We start from the raw sequence: 1,081 nt of genomic DNA on the forward strand, positions 1-1,081 counted from the left end.
TTAGTTACTAAGGCTTCTGTTGAGTTTGTCAGTCAGTACAAAACATCTGGGTATTTCCACGCGAATGATCTCCCAGGCACACAGGCTGTATTGCTTTTCTTTCAGGAAAGCATCTATACCCTGAAAGTATTGTTTCACTCTCCAACTGGTGTGCTGGAGGTCCTCACTTTCTGGGTTGGTTAAGTCCTTCTCCATCTGTGCTTTCAAACACGCCTCCAGCTGCTGAATTTGCTGGTAAAGTCTATTTTGGAACCTGACTATAGAAATCCCATCCCAGGTACTTTGGGTGAGGTTTTTGCTAAAGATGTTGAAGATCTCTTGGAGGATCTCTTGCATTGCCATCTTGGCATTATCCTTCTGGAACAGTGGGAGTTGGGAAACTTCCTGGGTGGGTTTGAAAGCTGTCCTTTCACGTATGCATTGTGAGGGGAAAATTCCGCTCATTTTCTTCAGAAGCTCCAAGCTCTCTTTGTTCACTTTGTTCTGCTGGAAGTGAAGCATGGTACAGAGCTGAGATGAGATTTCAATGGAGAAGAGCAGTGTGAGGCAAACATGCAGCAAACACCTGGAGGTCGTGATGATGTCTATACAGTCCTTTTCTTTGTGTGGAACCTTGAGCCTGGAGTTTGTTGAGGCTCCTATGTAGATTGTTGTGTCTTTCCTTCATGTCTCTGAATTTAAGTATTTGGTTGGAGAATGTTTCTTTGATCATTTTCTGTTTACAACATTTTCCTTCTTGGAGGTTTCAGAGTTTTTCTTTCTGTTTTTCTTGCTGTTTTCTAGTTTTTACTACGTTTCCTCCTCCTTTTTTGTGAAAGTGACCACCCATGACAGTACACAACCCTGCTAACTCATGCTGGATCCACACACATACAGCCTTTTTATCATACATTAATTTTTATAATATAAGAAGATCATCCACAATTCCAAAATGGTACGGAAAAGACCTCAAAGTCATCAGCCAGTACACTTCCTATTCATAAACTCCTTCATTTAAGAGACAGAAATAGTTTAGGAATATTTAAAGGTTGCTAGACATGGAGGAAGTAAATATGGGAGGAAAGAGTTAGTCCTGCCAGAA

General features: G+C 41.2%; 1 protein-coding gene across 1 annotated transcript; it reads right to left on the reverse strand.

Annotated features, from left to right (window-relative positions):
- On the reverse strand, window positions 1–501 carry LOC115653535 (interferon alpha-2-like). Its single transcript, XM_030566927.1, has one exon. The coding sequence runs from the start codon at window positions 499–501 to the stop codon at window positions 1–3; it is 501 nt and encodes a 166-aa protein (XP_030422787.1).
- Window positions 502–1,081: the final 580 nt, after the last annotated feature.

This window comes from Gopherus evgoodei, chromosome 6 (assembly GCF_007399415.2).
Source record: "Gopherus evgoodei ecotype Sinaloan lineage chromosome 6, rGopEvg1_v1.p, whole genome shotgun sequence".
NCBI classification, from domain to species: domain Eukaryota; kingdom Metazoa; phylum Chordata; order Testudines; family Testudinidae; genus Gopherus; species Gopherus evgoodei.

What these genes read in the sequence shown, in the direction of transcription:
- LOC115653535 (XM_030566927.1), bottom strand. Translation starts at nt 501, where the DNA reads ATGCTTCACTTCCAGCAGAACAAAGTGAACAAAGAGAGCTTGGAGCTT.